The 26,134-nt window shown below is 33.8% G+C and overlaps 2 protein-coding genes across 2 annotated transcripts in view; one reads left to right on the top strand and one right to left on the bottom strand.

Annotated features, from left to right (window-relative positions):
• Positions 1–426: 426 nt before the first annotated feature.
• LOC134845948 (uncharacterized) lies at positions 427–10,337 on the bottom strand. The gene is made up of 2 exons (XM_063863085.1): positions 9,540–10,337; positions 427–2,767 (listed from the first exon to the last, which is right to left on the bottom strand). The coding sequence occupies exons 1-2, from the start codon at positions 9,756–9,758 to the stop codon at positions 1,361–1,363; spliced, it is 1,626 nt and encodes a 541-aa protein (XP_063719155.1). The 5' UTR covers positions 9,759–10,337; the 3' UTR covers positions 427–1,360.
• A 5,850-nt stretch (positions 10,338–16,187) lies between these two features.
• LOC134845564 (4-hydroxyphenylpyruvate dioxygenase-like) overlaps positions 16,188–26,134 on the top strand; it is a 36,730-nt gene continuing 26,783 nt past the window's right edge. Inside the window, exons 1-7 of the mRNA XM_063862508.1 lie at positions 16,188–16,484; positions 16,571–16,594; positions 16,671–16,733; positions 16,998–17,102; positions 20,513–20,839; positions 21,091–21,230; positions 22,399–22,564. Coding sequence (XP_063718578.1) covers positions 16,482–16,484; positions 16,571–16,594; positions 16,671–16,733; positions 16,998–17,102; positions 20,513–20,839; positions 21,091–21,230; positions 22,399–22,564 — 828 coding nt within the window. The 5' untranslated portion in view covers positions 16,188–16,481. The remainder of the gene's footprint in view (positions 16,485–16,570; positions 16,595–16,670; positions 16,734–16,997; positions 17,103–20,512; positions 20,840–21,090; positions 21,231–22,398; positions 22,565–26,134) is intronic.

Genomic DNA, 26,134 nt, shown 5'->3' with positions numbered 1-26,134 from the left:
GACCTTTTCTGAATGAAGCACGCCGAGCTTTTAAACTTGTCTTCAGGTACTTTTTTGAGATATCCATTTTTGGCTGATTGACCCTAAAAATTTTCTAAAGGCACCTTTGGAGCAAAAATACACCTATTTGGTAAAAATTTTCTATACAGTGCCTCAAAACGCATTTTAGGCATGTTTTTTTTCAAAATTTTGCCTGCGGCGCTGAAAATTTGGTCAAAACAAGGTCTTTTTAGTGCTTTGGCAGAACTCGGAAAATAAATTTAGTCGACCTAAAAAAAGTCGTCAACATTTTTTTTGAAAATCCGCCCCTCCCCTCGAGAAAATCCTAGATCCGCGCCTGCTATCAGGTCTGGGGGAAGTTTACCTATTTATCTTCGATTTCGTTTGTCCGTGGCTTATTTTTTTTGTTATTTGAGAAGAAAAAGATTAAGCGTAAAAATATATTTACAGTCTATCTTTACAATAATTTAAAACGACTCTCCGTAGCTAACATACAGACACATAATACACCGGTGTAGCTTGTCAACATAATAAATACGACAAGAGCTTGCGGCTGAACATGATTGAATTAAACAAGTTTCCAAGAAAAAAACGACCAATAGGCGAACACTTCAGTTGCCGAGCGGCTGCTGTTTTTTGAATTGGATGGCAGTTTTGCAAATATGAACAAAAAGATTTGAAAAATATCAATTTTTGAGCCATTTTTGATAATTCTACAGATACTTTTTCAGTTTCAAAATTGGTACGAGGCTCAAAAAGTGAAGATTTATGCAATATCAACATCACTGATACTTTTAAGCGTATAATTTACTGTTTTGTGCACGAAATAAATTAATTGAAATTTTGGATATATTTATTTAAGTGAGCACCTAAGTGAGAAGATGTTTATTATCATTTGAGCGACATTCTCCGGGATAATGAAACTGTTAAATAAATCATAAATGAACGCGGATTGAATGGAAATTTTACAAAACATACTAAAGAGCTTGGGAACATAACAAGTATCGAAGTATCACAATTAATAAATGAATAAAAATTTGGCGTCTGCCAAAATTAGTTTCGGATATTTGGTTAAGTAGTTGCAAAAGTAGGTATGCTATATAAAGTTACCAGACTTGGGTTACTGTTTATTAATGCACGGAGCATCATTTGATTAAGGCACTAATTGATAATGGAATTCGTTTCTACTTAGTTTTAATTAATGAACTGAAATATGTTTACAAATTGATGAAAATGTATTTTTATATAAGACGTATTAAGTTCGAAAATAAGTTCAGAGTAGTAAGTCAAAATGAAGATGCTTGATATGTGGAGTGGAGACTTGCTTCCCATTGGTCAGGTGTTTTGTACTATCAGCCAATCACAGCTCGAGCAAGTTCTTCGGGAGGAAACTGAAGACAGCGTTGTTGTTGCTGTTGAATCCGCAGGGAGACGAACTTTCTGGATGATGCCAAATCGATGCCAGAGTTTGCTTATTCAGAAAACTGGATCCAATGAAATGCTCTTTCGTGATGTCATACGGACTTAAATCGGACTTGATGGGGGTTCCAATTGGAGTCACCGGTCCCTGGATCTCTCTTTGTTTCATATTTTCCTTAGCTTCAATATAACCGTCGGGAATATGCGGCATTTCGACACTGATTTCCACCGAAGTCCCTTTCGGCTGCATCAAACGCTGTTCAACTTTATTCATGTTCTTCCTAGGCATCTCGGGTACCTTTTGTTGCATGTCTGGTTGTGGTTGGTCCTCTGAGTTCTGACGACTCATACCCGAGTTAGGACTCGCAATCTGGGGGTTCGGGACTCTACTTTCCTCGACGTTGTGAACAAAATGACACCTGGATCCGTACTTACAGTACCCAGTGGAATGATACGCATTACACAGTTGCGTTTTGAATTTGGGGTGCTTTTCAACCTGTCTCAACTCGGTTTGTCCATGTGCAAACTGGCATCGGCTTCCGTACTTGCACCAGTTATGATCCTCATATGCTCGGCAAAGTTCAGTCTTGTACCTCTCTGGTTTTTGCTTCCAGACCTTTTCTTTCTCAGATTCCGATTTAGGCCTTGATCCATTTTGGCTTTCCTCGAAATCTTGGTACTCCTCCTGAGCCAAGATCTGCTGCTCATTTTGGACTCCATTTAGAACAGATTTCTGTTCCAAGCTCTTCGGCCTGATAGGTGAGCAAGTTCTTCCGCTGACCATTGACCTCGGTTTACTCTGGTTGTTGATATGGTGCAGGTAGACGTTAGCATCGAAGACTGGACTACTTGTAGGGGGAGACACTGGACTGTTTTGAAGCACGGGCGAGATAGGATAACTTCCCATCGAGCTTCCCCCTGGTGATGATGAGTCAGACATGCTTGCGACTCCCCAGGCGTTCGGGTGCTTCCCATGGTTCGCGACGACAGCCGAGAACAGAGTTGGGGACGTTTGGGAAGCGTGGAACGGGTTGATCATCGCTGGGTTCCACTGGCCTGGGTTGGAGTAGTGCTGATTGGAGTTGACCGGAGATACGGGATGAGCTGCCATGATATTCCCCGGAGGTGTCAGTTTGGGCTGAGGGTTAATTGCAGGAATGAGACCCAAAAGTGCCATTTGATCTCTGGTCTTCATCATCTGGTGATCCTCGTGGAATGTTCGACCTGGGTTTGAAACTGAAGACTGCAAAAGACGAGGAGGATATTTTTGGTATTTTTGGAGTTGTGGGTTCTCCCGAAACTGGTGACGAGAACTTGACGCAGGCTGGTATTGACCTGTGATCAAATGCTGAAAGGAAGCAATAAATTATGCCAAGTAATTTTTAGGCTAAAGAATAAAATCATAAATAGAAATTTATCTTGAAAGTTGAGTTTTTGTACGATTTTGAAAAAGTGAATGATTTTATTCCGTCGGGAAAATTTTAACTCGATTTTCAAAAACTTATATTTTTATAATTTCACTTATTAACTTTTGAATGATGAAAAATAAATAAATAAAAAATAATTGAAGCAAAATAAATAGAGATCGTTTCTACTCGACTACTATAACTTAATTTGATATGAGAAAAGTGAAAAAGTAAAAAGTTATAAGTTTATAAATCAATTTCAGATGAAGCCATCTAAAGCGAGCAAAAACACGTTTAGTACCTGTTCAATCAAAAAAAATTTATATACTCTATTATGTTTAGTAATAAAGGCTAGTTATAATCAAGAATACCTGCGGAGCAATTTAGTAAAAAGACGCTTTTTGGAGACAAGTTAATATCAAAGACTCGTAACCAAACACATTATATTAGACACGTTGAGACAAAAATACAACTCAAAATGAATCAACAGCACCAAGGCGAGTTAAGATCACCCTAGGGGCTAATAATCTAGAAGATTGATCTCTATATGTACTCAAAGTACAACAGCTCGAAACAGATTTTTGAAATAACTTACATATTTAGCAAAACAAAAAATAAGTGAAATTGTCATATATTAAATACTTGATGCCAAAAATGTTTGTTTTCTCTTAAACAAACGTTTCAAAGCAGCATTTTTCGACCATCCTACTAAGTATTTCAGGGGGCTGTTTATGGTTCGATAATCAAAGGCCAATTTATCAAAGTAAACATTGATTACAACAGCGATATGTACAACTAATTAAATAGATAGTACTTAGCTCTTTTTCGTGCCGGAAAAAGAGCCGACTACGTAAATCCGAGCATCAAATACGTGATGAGATCGTCAATTTTTATATCTTTATCAATCTTTATTAATCTTTGTTGACTAAATTAATCTGTGAAGAAAAAAATCGTTTAATTTTTAAAACTTGAACAAAAAGTTACGCAAAAGCTTGCATTGAGCAACTGAAATTGCGTGCAAAACACCAATTTAGTCATCCCGCTTAGTTCCCGGGATGACCAAAACTCTAATCATACAAATCTGTTCACAATTGCTAAATTTTTCACCGATGCAAAAGTTCATTGCACTGTGACAATGTTAAAGTAATTTTCAAAAAAAATTCAAAAAAAGGGGAGTGGAAGAAAGCCAAAAACTGATTAAAAGAAACAGAAGTCAGCACATTGTTTCACCTTATGCTGAAGATAACGAGTGAATGCTTTTCATAGTTTAGCCAGACATGTTGTTTAATTCGGTCTATTAATTCGTGATTCATGGCTTATTGTGGTGGTCGTAAATTTGACTGCGACTCAAGACCATTATGTCACTTGAGATCGCATTCGAAAGGTGCTTCTCAACAAAAATGCGAGACTCTCAACCACAGCCACACACGTAACAGACCTTGCATAGATTTTAACAACTATTCAGAGTAATACTAGTCAGATAGTGTAGTGAATAAAATATTGTTTTTGGGCCACACTAAAACTTCAACTTTTGCGTTTTTCAATAGGAATTTTTTCAGATCTTGATCACTATTCCCTCCCTGTGGTTTCTTAAGTAAAGAATTGTCATCCCTATAAAAACAAAATCAAAGGTTGAGCGAATCAACGATTAATACTTAAAAAAATCCAAGTATTCTAGATTCGTTTGCGTTATGACAAGTAATTTTTTAAAAAAAAATTGGGCAATTTTTCTCAATTTTATGTTGCATGAATTTTGTCTGGTCAGGTCAAAAAAAAAGAGAAAAATCTCGGATTAAATAAATTTAAATTTCATAAAAAAAGTTAAAGAGAAAATTTTTCATTCAGATCATTTCTAGAAAGACTTAAAAATTCAGTAGTTTTTGTCTTGGATGACCAAATAGGTTCAAAGCTACCAGGAGTTAGAGCATCAACAAGACAGCCTGCTGTTGGCTTGAAAGAATAGGAGTCCACATAATTAAAGAGTTTGCTCAATTGAGCGAGAAGCGGTCAAAAATATAAAAAGAGCTGTGGCTATGTGAGCTCTGCGTATTTTGCACCCCCTCTCCATAAATATAAAACAAAGTAGTTGTATATTTAAATTTTCCAGTTTCCCTCACCCTTCGTAAAATTACTAAAAAGCTGTTCAAAAATTGTTCACACGTCGTTTTGCATGTAGTAAATGTGAAAATTTGTTCACCTGTTCACGCTGACACGTTTTAATGCAGTTTATAAAATGAAAAGTCATTTTAAATAGACTTTCATACATTGAATTACAGAAAAAAAATCAAAAGGGGACTAGAAAAAAGCCGATGGACCTAAGAAAAACTTTGTTGGTTTTTTATTTTGAAACTGTTACCATCATGTTTGTAAGAGATCGGATTGAATATTGATTTTGTTGTTAAAGGGTCTATAGCTTACTTTTGGGAAGGGTTAGGGGCTTAAAGACCAGTTTGCTTAATTCATCGGAAGCTACCAATATAAAATATGTTCTTTTTTACCTGTTCGGGACTGTTCCGACTGTTCCGACTTACTGAATAAAGCAATTGCCTTATGGCCAGGAATATTAGAGTACAGATATTAGAGGGTGTGCACAGCCGATGATAAATTATTAAAGAATACACAAATAGGGTTTTAAATACGACTCAATATTTAATAAAAAATAGCAAATCAACTTTTAGCAATCTACGATCTATCTGATTTCTGATTGATTATCAAAACGACTGGTGGTTGTGGAAAATTGTGGCGGGAAAAGTCAACACTATAGCGACTCTTCATTTCTGAATTATGACGTTGAGAAAGTCAAACAAATCTATTTGCTTCAGATGGCTTCTCCAAAAGTCGCCATCCAGCTTCTACCCGATATGCTCCATCTCATTCACTCCCTTCCCTCAAAAAAATTGATACCTATGAGAGGTAGGGGGAAAAGGAAAAAGATCCCCCAGACTTTTCATGTTATAAAATGCATTAAAAAGTGTCAGCGTGAACAAGTGAACAAAATTTCACTACATTTCTTGGCTCTTTTCCTCCCCCCCCCCACCTCACACGAGCTTCAATATATGTGTAACGAGTGGTTTTACGAGGTTCAGTATGAAAACCAAATATGTTTGTCGTGGCTTTAATAGTCCGTATGTAAATTTTCATTACAATCGGACAATGTGGTCAACAAATTTACATGTACAAAATTGCAGGTGGGGGGGGGGGGGGGGAAGGAAAAAGAGCCCATTTCTTGCATGCGAAATGCCGTGAGAACAATTTTTGAAGAGCTTTATTTTGAAGTTTTACGAGGGGAAAGGGAAACTGGAATACTGGAAACTGGAAAGGGAAATTCCATACATTTTGTTTAAATAGTGTCAGCAATTTTTCAAAGACCGTTTTCTCGTTTTGGCATAAATTTCGATATTTATATATACCCAGGGGTTGACCTGCATAGAACAAAAAAAACTAATCATTAGCAAAGTCGGCTCTTTTTCCTTTTGCCCCCCACCTGCAATATTTTACATGTAAATTTGTTGACCACATTGTCCGATCGGGCTCTTTTGCTTTTTCCCCCCACCTCTCACGAACATGAATTTTATGGTGTACCGGGTGGTTTTACAATGTTATTTATGAAGACCAAACATGTTTGTCATAACCAAATTAGTCCCTATGGTAATTTTCCTAACAATCGAACAATCGAACAAAGTGAACATAATTTTTACAAATAAAATTTTGCAGGCGGGGGGGGGGGGGGGGGAAGGAAAAAGAGCCTCCGATCGTAATGAAAGTTTACATACAGACTAAAAAGGCCACGACAAACATACTTGTTCCCCATACTCAACCTCGTAAAATTACTCGTTACACTAATATATTGAAGCTTGTGGGAGGTGGGGAAAAAAGGAAAAAGAGCCAAAGTCTATGAAACAATACTAATTAAACAAACTTCATACATTGTGCTGATATCATTTCATAGATTTTTCAAAGAACTTTTTTCTTGTTTTGGCATAAACTTTAATGTATCATCATAAATTTTTTAAAAAATGTCAAAAAAACGCTACTCAATCATTTTCCTTATATGGAAATTGTAGAACCAGCGTTTTTTTGATGACTACAAAAAAAATTCCAAAGAGTTTGAAAATTGCCCCAAAAAGTTTTTCAATCACAAAACGAATTATCGGTGAGCATAACGTAGTTTTGGATAAATTAATTCAGAATTTTTCAGTTTCTCGGGAAAACTTTTTTCAAAAATGCTCAAAATGTTTAATTTTTGTAAGTTTCTTTTAGGGTTGTATTGAAAATTTATATTTTGGGAAAACTTCTGCCAAAAATCATAAGAATGATACGTTTATTATACCACTTGCTTAGAAGAATTTCACTATATAATACAGGACGTTTCCAATGCATTGTAGATGCAAGACGGTCAAAAATTTAGTGACTCTAATTTTCATCAAATCAAGTTTGTAGTTTATTGGAAAATCACTGATCATAGACCTTTCATGCAGTTTTCTGCACTTATGAAATTGCGTGAAATATGTGTTGATGATACATTTTTCAAGAAATTCTATAAGTACAGAAAATTGCATGAAAAGAAAAAGATTTGTGATTTTTTATTTGCATAAGGCCTTGACTCACTCGAAACTAGAGTCACCAAAGGTTTGATAGTCTTGCATCTACAATGCATAGGAAAAAAATTTAAATAGTATAATGAATTTATCATACACAAAAAATATAATGAAAGTATCAACCTTTTAAAATTTGGCAAAATTTTCAAAGATGATCATTTTTCAAATTCGATTTTTAAATCACACAAGCATTGATCAAGACTTTTTTTCCATATATGAAAAAACTTTACGGCCAGTTTTTTTGTTTTTTCTAGGGTTTTTCAAAAAAATCGGATTTAAAAGCTTTACATTTTAGTCCAATGTCGATCTAATTATGGCTACTATTTAAGCTATTACCTTGTTACTGAGTTTTTATTTAGATCTTTTGGTTGTTAAGCCAAAAAAGTTTTTTTAAAAAGTTTTATAAAATAAAATTTCAGTCAGCGCTTCCTTGGCATGGAACTTCTTTTTTTTGAAAAATTAAGATAATGAAAAAAAAATGCAAAAAAAACTCTTTCTTAAATGTTTTTTGAACTGTCGTTTTTTTTTAAACTGTTACAATAAAAACTAATCAATTATTAATTAATATTTTTTATTTCCTAAAACTTCAATTTTTTCTAAGCTTTCTGGATGAAAATTTTGTTTACCAAGTGAAAAAATTGTTCACTGGAGCTCACTTGTAGAATTTAAATCTTTATTGATCTTAAAAATTTCTAAAATGGCGAATCTGGGGTAAATCTTGCCCGGTATACAACGTTTTTATAACATTTTGTTGTGCTTATTACCGTGCGGGCTGAAAACTGAAGATTTTTAACCGCTAAAAATATTTTATAATTGAAAAATAGGGTACAACATCAGAAAAAAAAACAAGTTTTGAAGAACCCGAAAAATAGCTTTACTGAGGAAAACATTTGCCATTTTTGAAAAAAAAGGAAGAAAACTCCATTTTACCAATTATTTAAACAATGCTGTATTCGCCAAATTATCAGTGATCACCAAAATTAAGCCCACAATTTGCAACCTTGCCAATAGAGGGCCGGACTCTTTATGATAATTAGAACCGATTATCATCGCGAAGCGCTGAAGTGCGCGTAGCACGCACCACGGAGACCTTGAATCGAAATTCAACTAAATCTAAATTGGCTATCTGAACTATGTCTTTTGATTTGAATATTTATTAAGTATTTTTCTGTATTAAGTTTTGCCTTTTGATTTTTATTAAGTATTTTTTTATCGAATTCAGATTATTGACACAACGAATGTTTGCCCTAGATCCGCATATATAGCTCGTAGATTTTATTCCACATTTGCCAAATTGACCAAATTAGCAGTTGTTTAGGTGCTTGATCAGCAAATCGATATATCAGTACACTGAAAACGGGCGGACCGGATCAGCAAACCGAAACTATTGATTCACTTATGTAATTATTTTAGATAAAAACTGAGATTTTTACAAAGTGACACATTTTTTCTTCAAAACAAAATTTGAATCAAAAAATGAAATAAAATAGCTCTTCCAATGAGCCTCGTAGATTTAAGATTATCCTTCTAGCTCAGGGAAAAATCATTCAGTAAATCTTTAATTTCGTAATTGATCTAAATATTACGTAAATTGGTTGACTGATCTGGTAATTTACTTGCGCATCGGTTTACTGTACTCACTCGTTTTTCAACCCTGGAATTTGTACGAAAATTGACTGCAGGTGGAACTTTTTTAAATTTGAGATCAAGTTATCAAAGCTTTCAGAAAAATAAATTTTGTATCCAATTGTAAGTTTGAAAGGTGAAACAAAATTGGCTGAAGAAACCCCCAGAGTTCAGTTGTTCCGTCGGTTTCTTATTATTTTCCTATAAAATGAACTAACAAAAGTTTAAACTAGTTTTTTTGGTTCCTTTTTGTATAGTAATGAATTGATAACCATTTTTTGAAATTTTTTTTAGATTTTACCCGAATGCTTAGTGCTAAAAAACAATCAAGACCGAAAAATTATATATTTTTTGTAACACTTCTTTAATTTTTTCCCGGAAACTTAATCGTGTCGTTCGATAAACTGTAAATTAGACAAACTATACCTAGTTTTTCCACATTTGGAGCTGAAATTTCAAAAAACCTCAAGTAAAGCATCAAAAATCTCACCTTATGGTTATTGGTGTTTGCGAATTTGCAGTCCAGAATGTTCATATGTTGAATTTGATTGGCCAACGAGCGGGTGGATATGTCGTGGGCCAATGGGGATGCAGTAACGTGAACACTGCTTGTACTCGCATGAGTCACCGAACTCGATCGCCCATTGGCTATTGTTACAATGCCATCACTCAGTGATCGGTTGACAACCATTTGGAAATTATTTTCCATATTTAAATATTGTTTTTTTTTAATTTGAGATGCGGTTTTAAAATTTTCTCATAGATAAATGAGAAATAAATTTAAGTTGGAAAGAAAACTTTACTGCTTTCTTAAAGTTTGCTGTGACCGGTATCAAATTTAGATAAGATTTTGTTCTCTTAAAGGCCTAAATTGCGTTCTTGGAACTTAATGATGAAGTAATTTAATATTCTTAAATTAAGTTAGTTTAAATAAATGAAGTTTTCAAAAAAGTATTGCATTTTTTCATCAAGTGTCTTTATTAGTTGTCGCCAAAATAAAAAAGATATTTGTATTGTTGAGTACTAAATCATATTTTGGAAACTGGCTATGACAAATGTTTAAAGCAGATGATGAATGGCATTTGAATCGCTGAAGTTGAATATCCGCGGTTGACCTGACTATCAACAACAGCCAGCCCTTAAAATGGTTTTAATTGCTGCAAATTAAAATCACGACAGGTAAAACTTTTTATGAATGAAGATTACTTTTACTATTCCATCTCTTAAACTGCGGCTTAGCATCGTTTTACAATATGCCATCTAATATATAGTAAATCATTCATAACTCAATCGTAGCTCATAAATGCGTTTTGATTTTCTTTTTTTGAGGTTTTTCAAGACTAATTCGAATTTCGCGAATACATTATATAAAATATGTACTTTATTTTCTATAGAAAATTAATTCTTATTCGTAACTTGAACGTATTATTAAAAACAATGGCTCAAAGTCGTCTCTACCTACATGCTCTAAAAAAGTTTACCTTTTGCACTTTTAATCAATTTTATTAAAAGCAGACAGCCATTTTACACTGATTAATTCACAGATTCATAACTTCAGCTTTAAACATGCCATTGCATTGAAGCGCTCAGCACGTGTTTTTGGCTAGTAAATAACAAGTTTTAATAAACTTTCTTAAAATGGTAAAAAACCAACTCGAATGTCAAAAAATGCAAACTTGTAATCACTACAGAATGCAAACACAAACCAAAACAGTATCTCATCATAACAAAGAGTCTTATTGCTTTGGATTTGTTCAACTTTTCATCTTTTATCACAAAGCAACTACTTTTTTGATTTATGTAATTTTTAACAACAAAAAAACATCTAAACCATATTTTGTGATGTAAAATATATGAATACGGTTTTACTTTTCTCACATGCTTGTCAAAAAAGTCATCTACTGATTTTTGAGTTATAAAATATGATGTTGAAGATCTTCAGCATATGGATTATTAACTCATTAAACAGGTTACTCACATCAATCCTCCTCTAAATTAGATGTATATAATAACAATTTATCCAAAATCAAAGATAATCAAAATTATAAAACCATGAAAAAATGGTTATAAGTTGATTTAAGAAAAACGTTACCATCAGCTATCAGCATTTAAAGGTTCTACAACATAACTCCCCTGCTAATAATTGTTAGATGGTTGATAAATCACTCAGTATTCTTTTGTCGTGTTGTTCGGCAAAACATCACTAGCAATATCTTTCTCTGACTAATACACTTTTTCACGGGCCACTGCGACTTTTTCTGCCCCTTTTCAACAGCCATGGTAGCTTTTTCGTTCCCCGAAACTTCCGAGCTAATGATTGTTTGACCATCGGTTTTGAAAGCTGGTTTTATTCATAAACAACATGCTAATAAGAAGGGTCGGTCAAAAAAAATACTGTATTCACAACATCATCCAACATCATCAAACTGACGTAAAACCATTAATGGTTCGGTAGTTAAGGGAACGAAAAACACCATTGGGCACTTTTGTATGTGGGTCTACCACATAACTCACATAATAATAACTTTTGAACAAAGATGGATCCTTAACTCAAGTTGAACTTTTCTTCTTTATTGCCATGTGGGATCGGCTAACATTCGCACACCTTATAATTCTCTGTTATGGACCCTTCTTCATTGGCCCTGGTGGTTTTTGTGACTAACTCCCAGAACCGATTTTTTTAATCACAATTTTTTAGCTTTAACAACTCGACACGTTCGATAAATACTTTAAAGAAAATGTTCGATTAATGATAAACCACTGCATTCTCGATTCTCGAATCGACCGGAAAAACATCCTACGCGTCATGAATGACTGATTTGAACCTTTTTTCAAAAATCTGTTGTATTTTTTGTCCAATGTTTAGTTTAAAATTTTGACCATCGGTTAATTGCAGCTTCTGAAACATGACTCACATGTCGAAAAAAGTTAGGTAAACAAAAAACATTAAGATTTTATACGAATTGTTATTTAAAAACGTCATCCAACTTATAAATAACTCACCTGAACCCTTTTTCAACAAACCCATTTAGTTTTTGTTGCTTAATTTTTCATGCGAACCATTAAAATTGATTTTTACAGCTTCTAAAACATAACCCACATGTTAATAACTGTTAAATAAACAAAAAATAATTCAGTTCTTCTTTTTCAAATTGATCGACAGCGCATCACTTTTCCTATAATTTATTAATTTGGGCTCTTTTGAGCCAGATAAAACTGACGCCACCGTACTTTTTAAAAAAATGGATTGTTTGACGGCGATAGATGCTGCATTAAACGTTTATCTTTAAAAAACTACGTTTGAAGGAAAAGAAAGATAGATGGAGTTGCATTAGAAAAAAATAGACAACCATCGCGACTGAAGCGCGGAACTTTTCAAAGTGTTCATTTTTCTTTTCACAAATTCACCTTGTTTTATTTAAACTTTGGGCTATAAGTAGAAAACAGTTGCGTTTTGCCTAAAAATTAAAAATATCTACTACAGAAACTTTTTCCAATTGAAATAAATATTTAAGAGAGGTTTATGCACAAAATTTTTTTGGCTAATCCTGTGATACTGGTCAGTGTCAGCTGAATTGTGAGTTTTGCCAAAAAACTGTTGACATGCTGTTCTCAAATAGTTCTGGGTGTTGCAAAAAATTTGCAGGTAATGAGTTTTTTTTTCTATGTAATGATATCAGCGCAATAAAGACAGTTAGATTTTATTAATTGAAACATTACAGATAGGACTAAAACAGAAACTAAAAAAGAGCCAAGATCGTTTCCAAATAAAAAGTTTTAAAAAGTCACGCAAAATAAGATCAAAAACCACTGAAGACATTCAAATATTTGGCTGTGAACCAGTCAAGTTTAATTAGAACCAAAATCTGGAGCTTGTAAAAATAAAACTCAAATGTAAATGAAAGTCCCAAAAACAAAGAAATTGAAAAAAAAAGCGGAGCAGTCACTCTTTGATGCTCTTTGATGTGCCAGCTTTTGTAAAACAAATATGTTGGACAGAAAAACAAAGATGAAAAATTTTTGACTGTTTTTATCTCTGATATTGGTAGTTATAAACCTCTATCGAATTTTAAAATTTTTCAGAAGCACTAAATAGGGCAGGGAAAAGTAAAAGACAATAGCCCATTACGACTGTGTGTTATGTGAATTATAAGCGGATTCCTTGCGGAATATGAGTGGACTGGTCAATTAGCAAGTGTGTCAATGATCAATTTCATCTTCAAGAGCTCTGTTAAAATTGTTCAAAATTTCAAAGTTAGCTCACCTTAACTTGCGCTTTTGCACAACTTTTGTGGAAAAGTATTTGAATACTGAATTAAAAAACTGAAACATTCATTTTTAGGCTTCTAAAATTAGGCTGCTCTACTTTTTCTTTAAAAACTTTCAAATGTATAAGTTATTTCATGCTGTAGGCACACATGATTATGGCTGTGCCCCCAGTGCGAACATGCTCGGCTAATTTTTAGAGTACCTTTTTGGTCATCTCATTGAACTCCATCCGCTTCTAACCAAACAGCCAGCCTTGCCTTGAAGCGAGCCGTCATAACAAACAAGTGAAACTTTTACAAAACTGCTGGCTGTAAAATTATGACGAACAACAAACCCTAAGCAAATTAAAACTAAGATAGCAACACTGATACAAAACTAATACAGATCCTAAGAACGCTCAGCAAAATATGCTAAGTAAGTTGTTAATTAAAATTGTCAATTCACGAATGGGTTCTCAAACTTTTTAACCCTTCAAATTCTCAATTCCGACCAACCAATATTTTTACCTCGTCAAATAAAGTCGCCAATTTTAAAGTCACTATTAAGATAAAAAGAAAACACGAAACAATTTTTTCCATTTAATTGCTGAACGCCTAAAAGCGAAATTTGAACTTTGGTTACTAATATTGTGAGTTTTTAAGAGGCTGTGTCGCCTGGCTTGTTATACTCTTTGGCAACATGACATACCAGAAAATTGATATTGAAAACTTTTAAAATATCAAAGATTGAAATGTTCTAAAGTTTGTCTTGCACCCCCAAGCCGCTGTATACCGTTATCAGTCGGGTCAAAACTCTGATTCCTATTATTTTTTAAAATGACCAGCAAAAATCGAAATATAACGATCTATTTTATTGCTAATGCAATCACACAGCAGTCGTAATAAATAAAAAACTCCTTGGATTTTGAAATTCTTTTGTAATTTTGACTAAATGTTATTGATTAGATTTGTTCAAGCATTGAAAAAAATGCCACTCTAAGTTTTAAAATAAAAGTGAAAAACACTCAAGAATTATATAATTGGGACTACAACAAAGTCCACACTTTGCGCTTAACCAAAATCAATAATCTAAACTGCAACTTTGAAACTTTTATTTCGCAACTCGTGGTAAAGAGGTTGGGGGTTTAGTGGTAAAGGTTTATAGAAAAACAAAATTGAATAAATTTGGTTATGATTGATTTTTAGTGTTTAATAAAATATGATTTTTAGTTTTTACTAAAATAGGGGAGCAGTGGTGAAGTTGTTACGTCTCCGCCTCTCAATCGGAAGGTCGGATGTTCGAGGCCCACCATGATCCGTGCTCGTTGCTTGAGGGTGAAGCAACTCAAGCAGTTCTTAAACAGGAGCAAATTGCATGCAGTTCTTAAACAGGAGCACAACAGCGGTTCGCCGTGATGAGCTGTACAGCTCTTGTGTTGGTCCTTTCCCCCGTGGAAAAAATGGTCTTAATGTTTATAATGGATCATCTTGACAAAAAATTTCAATTTCAGTGACAAAAATAATAGATTATACTCGATTATCGTGAATGTTTTCCTCGAAAAAAAAAATTGCATGACAATACCATCCAATTTGTGGTCTGAATTTTACATATGTAATGAATTATATTTGTCTCGGAAATACACAAAATCAATTAAAACCCATATGCGCTCCCCTCTTCTCGGAGAGTCGATCCCTTGACTGCCCAAATGTCAGCAGTATTAATTTTTGAATCATCCATTTTTTTGCCAACCGACCGGTTAGCTATTCTGAAGACGTTTTTTGGTACCAAAGTATACTATTTTTATTACGAGGTCAAACTCTTTGTTTTTGGTATATTTCAAGCAAATTCAACAACGAAGCAGTCCTTTTGATTTTTTTGATCTTGTAGTTTCTTTGATTGTGTCGACACCGTGTTCAAAGTCTTTCCACTTGATTTCAGGGACCTACAAACACCAAAAGTGCGCTTATTTGGCCTCGTACTGTTGAGGTTGGTGCGCAAAAAAAACACAAATTTTTGGTCAAAACAATCCAAACAAATTTCAAAAAAGGTCTCGAGCCTATTTTGGGAGAGCTCGAGAAATCGACATTATCAAATTAAAAAACTTTAAAATAAAAATTTTAAACCGTTGAGGATGTGCAGAAAAAACGCAAATTTTTGTCAAGAAAAACCAAACACATTACAAAAAAGCGTTTTTAGCGTGTTTTGGCAGAGCTTGGGAAATCAATATCATCAATAACCATTTTCTCTTTTTTTAAAATCTGCTTTCCCTCGAGAAAATCTTAGATCCGCGCCTGCGATTATTAACTAATTGTTTGAGGAATATATAAATCAAGGCAGCTAACTATAATCATCAATTGAGAAAAAAAACTTTAAAAAACTAAAAATTTTAGCGTAAGTATGGTGTTGATATTGATATTGATGTTTCTAAAATTTTATACTACGCGGTACATTTCTTTGAAACAATTTTTTTTCGTAAATGTTTTTTCCCTGTGTATCACTACAAATTTGAAGAATTGGAAAAAACCATAGAGATTCTTGAAGATGATTCAAAAGCTATTGAATTTCTAGATATGCTAGTTGAGCTGAAGATTATCGTACTCGTTTTGGAGGATATCTTCATGCTGTTTGACCTGATTAATATCTTAGTAGGTCGAAGTTATTATCAAAAACTTTTTTGTAATTTTTGTTAAATCTTCAAGAAGCTTCATGGTGACGGTAAGTTACTGCTTTGAAATCAGAGTACATTGAATAGTATTATCCTCTTTTGTCCATGAAGACTTATGTCATCAGGCGACCGCATTCTGAAGATTGGGTGTGTCATGAACACCCCACAGAGATAAGAGGGCGTTGGCGCTTACGCCATCGGAGAATATGCAAAATGAATCGTGAATCTATATCTACTTCTTCTGATCTTGTCGTTTAATGGCCCCAAAATAACATATGCATAGGAGTGTTCGCCTTATTATAAAATGAGTTCAGTATAATTCATATCATCACACTTGAAACTATATCATCATATATCATTAGTTTATTATAAAAGAATAGATATAAAGTGACAGCGAAACTATTTCCAAATTTGTGCAAAGTTCCGATTGAGTAACTTGAATTTTTACCATTAAATCATCCAGCCGAGTCCTAATTTTCAAGGATCAAAAAACATTTTGCCAATAATTACACTCCAAAAATGGTAAGTCTCTCTTTCTAGAGAAATTTAGGCGACTGTCTATCTAATTTTTTTTCATTGCATGAGTTTTATCCATTTTTTTTGTTTAGACCACTTACGAGAAAGGTGCTGAGGTAAAATTTTGAGCTCGTTGTCTGAATCGTTTCACATGGATTTCATATGACTCAAATAATAAATTGGATTTTTTAGCCCGAATGTGGAAAATATTTAGCTTTCGATCACATTCGATTCTGGGTGGGAAATGCTCTTCAGGTCAGCAAAGTTACTTTTCTTTAAGATTTTTCATTGTGATTTAACAGCAACTTGGTGTTTTTGGATTTTATAAGCTGTTTTTATATGCCATTTAGCCGACTGTATTGGTCAGACTTCTCGAAACTTTAGTTTAATGATCATTTTGATAATTTGAAACTTTTTGATGAATATGACAATGTTTTGATAATTTTCAAAACTTAAGAATCCTTGTCTTTCTATGACTTTAGAATTTATTGGAAGAAAATTTTTCTACTTTAAATGCAGGCTGCTTCTTTCTACTGTACACGATTGGGGTTCGAACCCTATGCCTATCGGGGCCTAGAGACAGGGAGTAGAGAAACTGTCGCACATGCTGTCAGGCAGAATAAGGTATGAACAATCGCCTTTCGGGTGGTAAGTTTGCTAGATAATTCTTCATAAAAATCTGTTGGGTTCTAGCGAAGAACAAAAAGGCTAGTTAAATGTCACCAAGAACTTAAATTATCTCATTCAATTTGCCATTTTAAAAATTTGCTTCTGTCAGAAACCGTTGAGGAGACAGACAGTTATTGGGCTGCAAAATTAGAGAAAATTAGTGTACGGTTTATCATTACTAATTGGATACAAGACTGCTCATATCTAAGCAAAACTTTGATTTTTCCGAGTGCCTTTACCGTGTCTGATTTAGATTTTTTTTAAAACAATGAGAAAAGAGTTAATACAATTTTTTAATGTTCCCCTCTAAACGCAACATCAAATTCAAAATCAAATTTTGTGCTTTTTTTAACAAACTCGTATCAAAAATGTTCCATAAATTATCAATGAGAGTCAAAAAAGAACGATGTTCTTAATTACCTTTTCCCCCAGTAAAATTCAATTTTTATTTTTTGGTTGAACAATATTTAAGAAAAATGAAAACTTAATAATTTCTTTTTTAACAAATCTTGTTCCCACGCAGAACGCCACGTACATTACAATATGTGTTTCTTGTCCAAAAACTCGTTGTTTAGACTTATTAAGTGAGCAAATATAGTTCGGAGTAATTTCTGGAACGTGTCAAATTTTTCGATCCGATACGCTTTAAAAGTATTGGTAATGGCGCACAATACTTTTCTCAAAACAACCAAACAGGCACCATTGAACCTCGCATAAAAAATCAGAGTTGATCCATCTCATTAACTTCAAAAAGTGACTTCAAAAAGTGATATAAACCAAAAAACTGATTGCCATCTTTATAACATGAAATAGCTATTAGTTAAAAATTAAGACAATCAAAAATCAATTATATTTTTTGTACAAGTCTTTCGCCTATGCGCAAGGTACAAACTTATGATTTTTTCTTCTAATAACAAAACCCACAAAAAAATTTAAAGCAACGGAAGTCTCAGCGGTGGTCTAAAAAAATCGGTACTAGCCATTTTCAAAAGCATAATTTTGCCATTTTAAAAAGCCAAATAATTGTCAGATAATTTGAACGTTTAGGAAAGAAGCGCAAAAAATTTACAAGTACGATAAAAAACTATGCAGTTTCAATTAAATGGCCTATAACAAAATTCTTAATTCATTTCAGTTGAACTCGAAACGGATCGATTTAACAGAACTAAAACTTTCTAATAGTATACAATTTATTACCATAAAAATATGTCACAGCAGATAAATCCAAATCCAATCAAGCTCAACACAAACTCACACATTTTTACAAGTAATAAAATCACATGAAAACCGACCGAAGCTAAGCTGATAATTTTCAGACGTTCAAACGGAAATTAGTTAAACAGATAAGCAGCCCAACCACTTACTGGTCACACAGTTAAGCTGATTTTTTTATCATGCCTCAGGCGAGGAAGGGTGCAACCGGATAACAAGGAACTTGGGTATTTGATTCAAAAAAAAGCTTAAACTTGAGTTTTTAACTGCTATTTTTGAAAATAACTGCGATTAAATCACTGTCTAAACAGAAACCATTAATGAATTTAACACCTAAATTTAGCAGTTAGTTTATAATTTAGCACTTTCAATTTTGATTGTTCCTCATTTGTAACTACGTTTATCGAGTGGTTGTTATCGTCTGGATCGTCATCAGTAACCCAATTGAACAAAACTTGACGTAAAACTGTGTTTAACTTTATCTTAGAACGGAGAGAAAAACTTTGTCTTCTCTGATTCAAACATCAAAAAACTAACTTTAGATTGGCTTTATAAAGTTTTTAGATTAGCTTAATCAACTTTGTTTATTCCTCTTTGGTAACTACATACAGCGAATTTTTCTTTTTAATAAACTGAATCGTTTTAAAAAACTGAAATAACAAGCTTTGAGGTATAAGATGTATTCCACTTAGTCCAAAGCTGCAAGAAACGGCGTCGACAAGCAACAGTTTCTTCTAAAACTAAGCAAACGACTTGAAACGAGCAAAAAAGGCCATAATCAAAGTAAGGAGACTGATAGCCAAAAATTATATCAAAAAACTTAATCTCATTTATTCAATTCTACGCAAAAACTGATGGAAAATAGAAATTACCTTAATTGGGACCAAATGCAGAAATATTTAATTGTTTGCATTGTCATTTTGCCCATATCATAAATTTTTATGCACAGAAAACTTTCTTTGATCTTTGAAATTTGTTTTTGATTTTTCATGATTCTCCTGATCTCTTTTAAACCTATTTTCAGCAAATTGACTTCTGCTGGATTATCTGTGTTTTTTGCCTGAAGTGCCTGCTTTCGAAACTGCCCCAATTTTGAAATTGCTTGAGTCTGAATTATTACATTGCGCCATTATCGTTTTTTAAAATCCAATTTTTTTTTTGTAAATCGTTTGCATTCATAATCCATAGTTGAAAAAATTGGCAATTTTACAGAAGGTTACAGAAATTTTAAAAAAAACCGGTTCCAGGGTATCAATATAAAAAATCAAATACACCCAGGAGTGAAACCAACAGAAGAGAAAAATTTCATAGGAAAAACCGAAACCATCCGAAACATTTGATCACTTTCTTTGAAAATTGGGAAAGGAAAACAAGACTTTTGCTCTTCTAAACTTCAAGCTACGAGTGCTCATAATCTACTCTGAAGAAATTTTTGTTCAAAAACAAAGTTTCATCGATATCAGTGTTTGAATTTTCCGCTCACATGCAAAACTTAGTCCGAAGTGATATGTTTCTCATCCAATAAAGCATTTTTTTAACCGATAACAATATATCAACTTTGGAATGTTTTTGCTGCGGGATCATTTGGCCGCTTTCTTAGCTGCTATCATGGAAAAAAACAGTTGATAAAGAACGCGCAATATTGGCTAAATTGGCGGTAAATTTGAAAACCACGAGTATCCAACAAAAATATGGCTAGAAGAATATAAATTTTTTTGAACTCAGATTATCAATATCTTTCAGGCTGACTGTATTTGAACATTGCCTCCAAACTTTTTGTACAAAAAGTCGAAACACTTCAAAATTCGGAAAAAACGAGACGAATAGTTTCATGTTTGGTCCAGCTTTCATTTATCTGAGTCGAATTTTGGTCAAAATTGTAAAAAAAAAATCCCGCAATTTGATTTTTTTTTGCAATTCCTCCAACCACACGCACAAAAACAAAGTGATCAATTTCTGATTCATTTTATTGAACAATGAAGCCTGTTTACTCATGAAGAAAAAAACGTATGTCTTCCAGAAAAGCTGCAGTTCCGCGATATGATTCTGGCATCTGTATATTATCTTTTGAGCTTGTAGAAACTGCATGTCGGAAAAACAAAGGAAAATAAGTACTACGAGTTAAGAAAAACTTTCATTGGTGTCTTTTTCAGGCCATTTTTGTGTTTGAAAGCGCCCTAGTTCCCGGAAACGAAGAAATGGGCGAACATCACAAGAAGCACGGAGATGGCGTCAAAGACGTCTCGTTCACAGTCGACGACTGCCGAGCGGTGTTCGACGCCTCTGTCAAACGAGGAGCCCAAGTCGTGCGTGAACTCTGGACAGAGTCGGATCAGTTCGGGTCAGTGACCTTTGCCCAGGTCAAGACATATGGTGATACAATTCACACATTTGTAGAGAGGAAACACTATGATGGAGTGTTTTTACCCGGATTCAGAAAATCAGAAGTCAACGATGCTTTACTACCCAGGCTTCCTCCTGTGAGAATACTTTTTAAATCTTCGTGAACCTTAATTAACTCCATCAAGAATTAACTCCAAATGTAAAGAATTAACTCCAAATGTAAAGAAAAAACAGAGAAAACCACAATTATCAAACAAAAACTCATTCTGCCAAAACCTGACAATCCAAAAAGGGAACACTTTTTGTAAAGCTCACAACTAAAAACATCTGTGAAATTTCGTCGGAAAATTGAACAAAGTGTACACTTCAAGTCTGCATGTTCGTTCAGGTATGCTTGAATTTCATCGATCACGTGGTGGGCAATCAGCCCGAGCAGCAGATGGTGGATGTGGCCGACTGGTATGAAAACATTCTGCAGTTCCACCGATTCTGGTCTGTAGATGACAGACAACTGTCCACTGAATTCAGGTAGAACTTTTAAACTTAAAATGTCAGGAAGCAAAAGCTTGAAAAAATTCGAGAGAAAATTCGGCTCATGTTTTCAAAACGTCCGTAATTTTCCATTACGAGGCCAAACTGTGCACTGGATAGGCGCTAAATTTTGTGTCTCTGTCTGTATGTTCCTGGATTCCAGAGACAAATATTTAAACATGTTCCAAAAAGTAAGTGGATTCCACTTACAAAAGTTTCGTGGATTCCGCGTAAAAAACGTAAGTTTTGTCGGCACAATCGTTTTGTTGCGGATTCCGCAACAAGCAAATATAGCTAGTTGTTCTGGATTCCGCAACTGTAAGTGGATTCCTTAAAATGTAAGTGAAATCAGCAAAATATAAGTGGAATTCGCAAACCAAATGCGGATTCCACTTACAATTTGCAGATTCCACTTACAATTTGCGGATTCCACTCACAGTTTGCGGATTCTACTTACAGTTGCGAATTCCGCAACAGTTCAATGTAAGTATACACATGTCTTATTATTTGTTTGTGGATTTCACAAACTGTTCTAGATTCCGCAAATACAGTTACGGATTCCGCAAATTTGCCAATTTTTGGAGCAATTTTGAACGGTTATATGTTTTAATTATTTGTTTGTGGAATCCAAAGCAGCAAAAAAGATCGAAGAAAAGTACAAATGTTGCGGATTCCACGACAAATCTGATTTTGGCCTGTTGCAGAATCCGTGTACAATGCACAGAATGCACAGTTTGGCTTCGTAATGTCATAACTTTTAAAAAATTGGGTTTTTCATAAGCATACATAATACTCAATTTACGCTGATGCATAGCCATTTCATTAAGCTATTGTCTTAATTTAACAAAAAACTACGCCAAACTGAAGTGAACAAAATATTATGCGCTGAGTTCAGTTATTTTGTCCCAATCAAATGTTATGTTACTTATTTTTGTTAAGTTTTCATTCATTAATGCGTTTTTTGTACGCATTTTTTTAGATACTAATTTTCAGGTTTGCTGCAAAAATGGGTGTAAAATAGATATAAAAAACTTTTTCTTGGTCAGGATTCGTACTCCATCAGTTGTCTTTCTCAGGATTTCGATTCCCTAAATGCCCCAAAAGTCGGACATGCGTTGAAGAGAATTTGATTTTAAGATATCCCATCTTTTTCGTGATTTTTTAGTGCTCTGCGGAGTATTGTGGTGACGAATTTTGAGGAGACGGTTAAGATGCCAATCAATGAGCCCGCCCCTGGGAAGAGGAGGAGTCAGATCCAGGAGTACGTGGACTACTATGGGGGTCCCGGGGTGCAGCACATCGCCATAAACACAAACGACATCATTTCTGCGGTGATTCATTTTATATCGACAAATCGCCTGCTCGGATTCCGCTTACAATGCACAGAATGCAGTTTGGCCTCGTAATTTTGAATAACACAATAACATGGACAAAAAACCTCTAACTACCATAAAAAGCTTTGAGACAAAAGATGCCGTACTCTACGAGAGCTAACTGGAACCTGATCTAAACTACATTTTATGATTGGATAAATTAGATATTTTACCAATGTAAAGTATTTAATATTAACCAATCATGATCCATCTAACTAACAACCCACTTATTTGTAAGTGCTGAAGTTACTTGTAATTTCAGCACCAGAGAGATTTGAATTTAACTTAGAAAATAGTTGGACTCTCCCGAGCACTTCAGCAGCCGCAATAAACCAGTATACCCTAGATCTATTGAGCCTAGCAGAGACTAGTTAAACAACCTGAGACTAGATAGTATAAGAGTAAGATTAGGATCGGTATTAGACTAAGAAGTTGCACGAATCTATCCGGCCGAAAATAAGATAGCGTGACGAGCAGACGGTGTACCCTATCCGAAATTACTCTATGAGTTATACACTCCAGTCCTAACTCATCTGGTGCGACCATAAGTCTCGAACAAGACCTTAATAGCTTAGAATTAACCAAAATAGATTAGAAATTAGACAAAAACATTTACAAAATGTTATACGACAATAATTTAATCGAAATGTCTCTACGACTCAATAGATCAGAGCCAATATTCCGAACCATAACAGAACTACCCGGAATTGGAAGAAGACCTCGAACCAGAGACGACATACGACAAAGTAGAAACTTGCCATATAGCTATATGATAGTTAGGCAAAAACCAGAACAAACTTTTATATTTAGAATACTACTGGCAATGAATTTAGATTTTCATTTGCAAACATAAAACCTTGAAGTTAATCTTCAAAATCATTTCAGGCGCTAAACAAAATTATTAATATACAATAACGATTGATAAAAAGATCTAAGATCGTTTTCCTAAAACTCTGCAGTAATATACAAAACATGTTTGAAAAATAATTATTGAAAAATAAAAAATAAAAATTAGTAGCATGACAATAAATGGTTAGTAATCATAAATCATCCTGTTGTTCCAGCTCCATCACCTAAAACATAACAGCAATCATAAACCCACTAATATCATCAAAACACTAAATCTTTCCTTTACACACATTTAAAATTTTATTAAAACTTAAATTCACTTAATTTTAAAATCAGATCATCAAGGCTTATCCTTGGATCTTAAATCATTTTCTACTTAATTAAATTTCAAATTTGATCATCAAGGCTTATCCTTGGATCAAACAGAACAACTTTGTTCTCCCCCACCCACTTAATTAGTGTCTAACGACCTCAAACGTCGATTCACTACCCAACCCTTTCTAAAGACCTAAGACTAATAGAAATTTTTAAACAAAACTAATCATTCAAATTAGGATAAACAGTGAAGAACTTCGGTTATTCATCATTCACTTGACCCCCCCTCTTAACAGACCCAGGATAAATCTTAGACTTAGTAAGTTTAAAATAGTATCTAACGAACTACTCGCGTTCTAATTATACCTGAACCTTGTGGATCGATTTACTATTCTCCAACCCTTGAACACAATCACTACCCTAAGTAAGATTAAGTAAGTTAACACCTTAACTTATACTAGCCACGAGAAAGTAAAAAATCATTCTTCGGAATCGATATACTTTTCTCTCCAACCCTGAACAAATAGACCCAGGTTAAGCTAACCAAAAAATCGTAAGAACTAACAGTTTAGGAAAATAGAAATCGTTTAACAACCTTTTGCATCCGTCATCCTAAACCTTATGTCATTTAAAAACCTAGGAAATAAACAAACAATCGTTTTACACAATTGTGAAATAGATAACAAAAAATACGACCTTGTAATCACACCTCATACACAAACAGTTGGATACATTCGAACAAAACGACAAACACTAAAAAGAAAAATAATAACGAAACAAAGACAAATAACACGAAAAAGATTTTCAAAAAATCGAAACGCATTTTCAGAATCAGAAACCAACAGTTTAGACAAACTTTACAAACTAAAAGAATCAATAGATAAAAATTGCCCACTTCACGATCAATTATATTTTTCTGACTCAGAAACAACTTCAAATTCATCAAAAAGAGGAAAAAGAAGAATAAAAAAGCAGTATAAACACAAACCAGTACATTTATACAATTGGAATCAACCAATTCGACACATTAATAATTACATATTAACAGTCATCGAACGAAAAAATGAGCTCAACGCACACCCCAGGTGACGAAACCCCAGATGATGATGAAATCTTTCCTTTTATAATAGATGCAACCACTGATAGAGGACAGCATATATTTTGCAAAAATTTACTATTAAATTTATTTGAACCCGGAATCAGTCCATGTAAAACAGAGTTCCCAGATGTAAAAATCAAAAGACAAATCATAGACCACTACTTAAAAGATATATGCAACATAACACAACAGTATGGAATCTACTCCATAGAATTCACCTCACCAAACCATAATAACAGAAAATATACAATTCAAACAGACGATCTTGATTTAGAATTTTCAAAAGTTTTTTCAGAATATATAAAAAGCATCCAATATCATAACTCACAAAGAGCAAACTCCATATTCACCAATGAAGTTTTCGCAATAATATATAGTTATATTTCGATATTAGAAAACGAAATCCCAATAACAAATGTCTCACCGACAGAAACATCTAAACATTTAAGAGTACGACATGAAATCACACTACTCTCTAGTTATTTAAACATCATTAAAGAAAATTTCACGAAAGACGACGTTTCACAACATACAAAACACGATCTACAAAAAATTTTGGCATGGTTCATAATAGATTATTTCACACAAAATATTGATTTAATTGCACAAGCAAGAAAAAATTTTAGACCCCAAAACTCGAACGATGATACCGCTATCACAGAACAATCAGATTATGTTTGGGACCCCGAATGGTCTCATCCCGCATTTATAAGCTTCCCACAATCAATCTCAAGTCAAGCAATAAGTACGATATCTTACATAAGAGATTATGTAAAAATAATACCATTCACCATTGATGCAACACCATTAAACTATCATACATTTTTGCCCGATACACAAAATAATAGTTTAAACTCTACAGTCATACACAATGAAAACCTCAATGGAACTAGGAATCTTACTCAACAAGATATCCAGACACCATCACACTTCATAAATGAAGAAATTGTACACACAACAACTACACAACAAAGTATTTCACCAATACGCCCAAATTTAACAACACCAAGAAATACAAATCCTTCACAAACACAGGTAACCTTACAATCAACCGTTAAACCTTCGGTTGCCCCTAAATATTCACATATGGATTACCAAACATACAGACCCATGACAATACCATCAAAAACACGCAAAACATTCACTAGAAACAACTTTACAGACCATAATTATAATTATACACATCCATCAAAAACATATAATCAACCACAAAGAAATTTTAACCAATATACAAGATCTCGAAATTGGGATAACCCAATGACCCA

This window comes from Symsagittifera roscoffensis, chromosome 5 (assembly GCF_963678635.1).
Source record: "Symsagittifera roscoffensis chromosome 5, txSymRosc1.1, whole genome shotgun sequence".
Classification (NCBI taxonomy): domain Eukaryota; kingdom Metazoa; phylum Xenacoelomorpha; order Acoela; family Convolutidae; genus Symsagittifera; species Symsagittifera roscoffensis.
Note: the sequence above shows the minus strand (reverse complement) of the source record. Positions and strands in the feature narration are given on the sequence as shown.